General features: G+C 43.8%; 1 protein-coding gene across 1 annotated transcript in view; it reads left to right on the top strand.

The window, feature by feature from the left end:
* CSGALNACT1 (chondroitin sulfate N-acetylgalactosaminyltransferase 1) overlaps nucleotides 1-2,280 on the top strand; it is a 15,267-nt gene extending 12,987 nt beyond the window's left edge. The window contains exons 7-8 of the mRNA XM_010160228.1: nucleotides 1,558-1,639; nucleotides 1,988-2,280. Of these exons, the coding sequence (XP_010158530.1) occupies nucleotides 1,558-1,639; nucleotides 1,988-2,271 (366 nt within the window). The 3' untranslated portion in view covers nucleotides 2,272-2,280. The remainder of the gene's footprint in view (nucleotides 1-1,557; nucleotides 1,640-1,987) is intronic.

Genomic DNA, 2,280 nt, shown 5'->3' with positions numbered 1-2,280 from the left:
GAGTGTTTAACTCTCAAGCTCGCATAAATTCCACAGAGTACATTGTCAGGATTGTGCAAATATTTATAGCCAATATTTGGATAATAAAACGTGATTCCTGCATCAGAAAAGCTTCTTGATTTAAAGAAGTACTGGCAATCTCATTTTTATGTAGTTTTTTAAATTTTCAGCCCAGGCATGAAGCCAGACCCATGCCGTTAAAACAAGACAGTGTTAACACTCTGTCCTGGTACTCAGTCTGCTAAAAAAAACCCCAAAAAGCCTTCAGAAATCTTTGAAAGAATTTGATTTGTGCAGCAGCCAATTGCACTAATGGGAAATAATAATGTTAATGCATATGAGTGGCTTGCTGGAAGGGCATCGTTATGGAGATTTCTTGTTACAGTGCAGACCTGGCAGATAGGATCTTGTTTCCTTTTAATTGGCTTCTGCAGTCGCTTGGCTTTTTCAGGGAAAGGAGAAATGAGAAAAGAGAGATAGCAAGGCAAGCAGTAAAATTAAAAAAAAAAAAAAAGCCATTGAAGGGACGAGGGTTACAAACAAAAAAGGGAGGCATGAACAAGAAATCAGGGGAGACTATTTTGCAAGTGTATTTTTTGGGAAAAGAAACGCTGGGATTTGTAACTCTAGAAATGGAAATACTGTCTCCTCATCTTCTGTAGCTTTGTCACAAATAAAGCCAAAATGTTCAAAACCAGCTGCCCATGGGTGGGTTTGCCCCCAGACCAGTGGGAGTGGGAAGGACTGCTGACTTGCTTAAAGGACACAAGGGCCTGTCCCAGTCCCTTGAAACTCTTGGATGCCTCACCAGATTGTGTTAGGTCACTGGCACATGAACTATGACCTTAGGGATCTATACCTGAATATCTGCTTTTGAAAATGGTAGCCGTGGGTTTCTCACTGCCATGATAATTGTAATAATAATAATAATTACCCCCCTTGTAATCCATAATGTTTCCATAGTTCATCTTAGGAATGCACACTGCACATTCATTATTACAAAGGCTTTATGGGATGTATATCTACCACCTAATATTTCTGGACTTCAGTTTTAGCTGGATTTAGCAGTTCTGTCATGGAAAGCTATTTGTACCACTTCCCTGGAACAACTGTTTTCTTCCAGAGCTCTTGTGGGCCACAATCCAGATGCCTCCATCTGCTCTACAGCAGAGTCTGGCTTCCCTGGTTTACCAATATGTTTTTTACATGGGATTTGAATCCCACAGAAAATAAGGATTTTGGAGGATGCTTTGCCTGCGATTAAACAAACTCCATAGGGTGGTGTGCTATTGCTCCACTTGGCCTACAACAGTTCCTGCAGCAGGAACCTGATCGTTCCAGATCAGGGGGTTTATCCATGATCGGTAATGACATGGCTGGGGGGGAAGAAACATGCAATGGGTATCTACACAAACCGGTTCAGGATCAGCTGTGGATTTACACAGGGAAGAATAAAAGGGCAGTTGCTCCCAGTTCTGACCACATGCAGGGACCTGTCTGCTGCTCCCACCAAAAGCACTGCTGCTCCCATATAAACATTCCTTTCTCTCCCTGCAGATTATTAAAAAAGAAACTGGATTTTGGAGAGACTTTGGTTTTGGGATGACCTGCCAGTACAGATCTGATTTTATCAACATAGGTAAGAAAAATACACTCCGGTATGTCGTCTTTTTTACTGAAACATAGAAAATTGTCATCCGCTTCCCTTTCCTTGGCCAGCGTGTCCACGACTCTAATTCGCAGCGGTGCTGTGGTTAGACGTTCACGCTCTTCATAAGGGTTCCCAGAATCTAAGCGCTGCTCGGTACAAATAAAGCAACTTTGTGTGATAGTGAACGATTTGAAGCTAAGAAATTTGGATGCTGGTGTTGGCAGAAAGCGTGGCTGTCGTAAAGGAGCCTGGAGCCAGGGAAGCTGTAGTGCAATTAATAGCAGCGAGTGTGCTGGTATATATCTCCAGTATTATTGTGGATTTTGTTTGTGTTAGGTGGCTTTGATCTGGACATTAAAGGCTGGGGTGGTGAAGATGTACATCTGTACCGCAAATACCTTCACAGCAACCTCATCGTGGTCCGAACACCCGTCAGGGGGCTCTTCCATCTGTGGCATGAAAAGCAGTGCCTGGACGAGCTGACCCCGGAGCAGTACAGAATGTGCATGCAGTCCAAGGCCATGAACGAGGCTTCTCACGGCCAGCTTGGCATGCTGGTGTTCAAGCAGGAGATTGAGATGCACCTGCACAGACAGAAACTGAGCGGGAAGAAGACGTGAAGCCAGAAA

The sequence above is a fragment of the Eurypyga helias genome, unplaced genomic scaffold, assembly GCF_000690775.1.
Source record: "Eurypyga helias isolate BGI_N326 unplaced genomic scaffold, ASM69077v1 scaffold8471, whole genome shotgun sequence".
Classification (NCBI taxonomy): domain Eukaryota; kingdom Metazoa; phylum Chordata; class Aves; order Eurypygiformes; family Eurypygidae; genus Eurypyga; species Eurypyga helias.
This window is presented reverse-complemented; position numbering and strand designations above follow the sequence as displayed.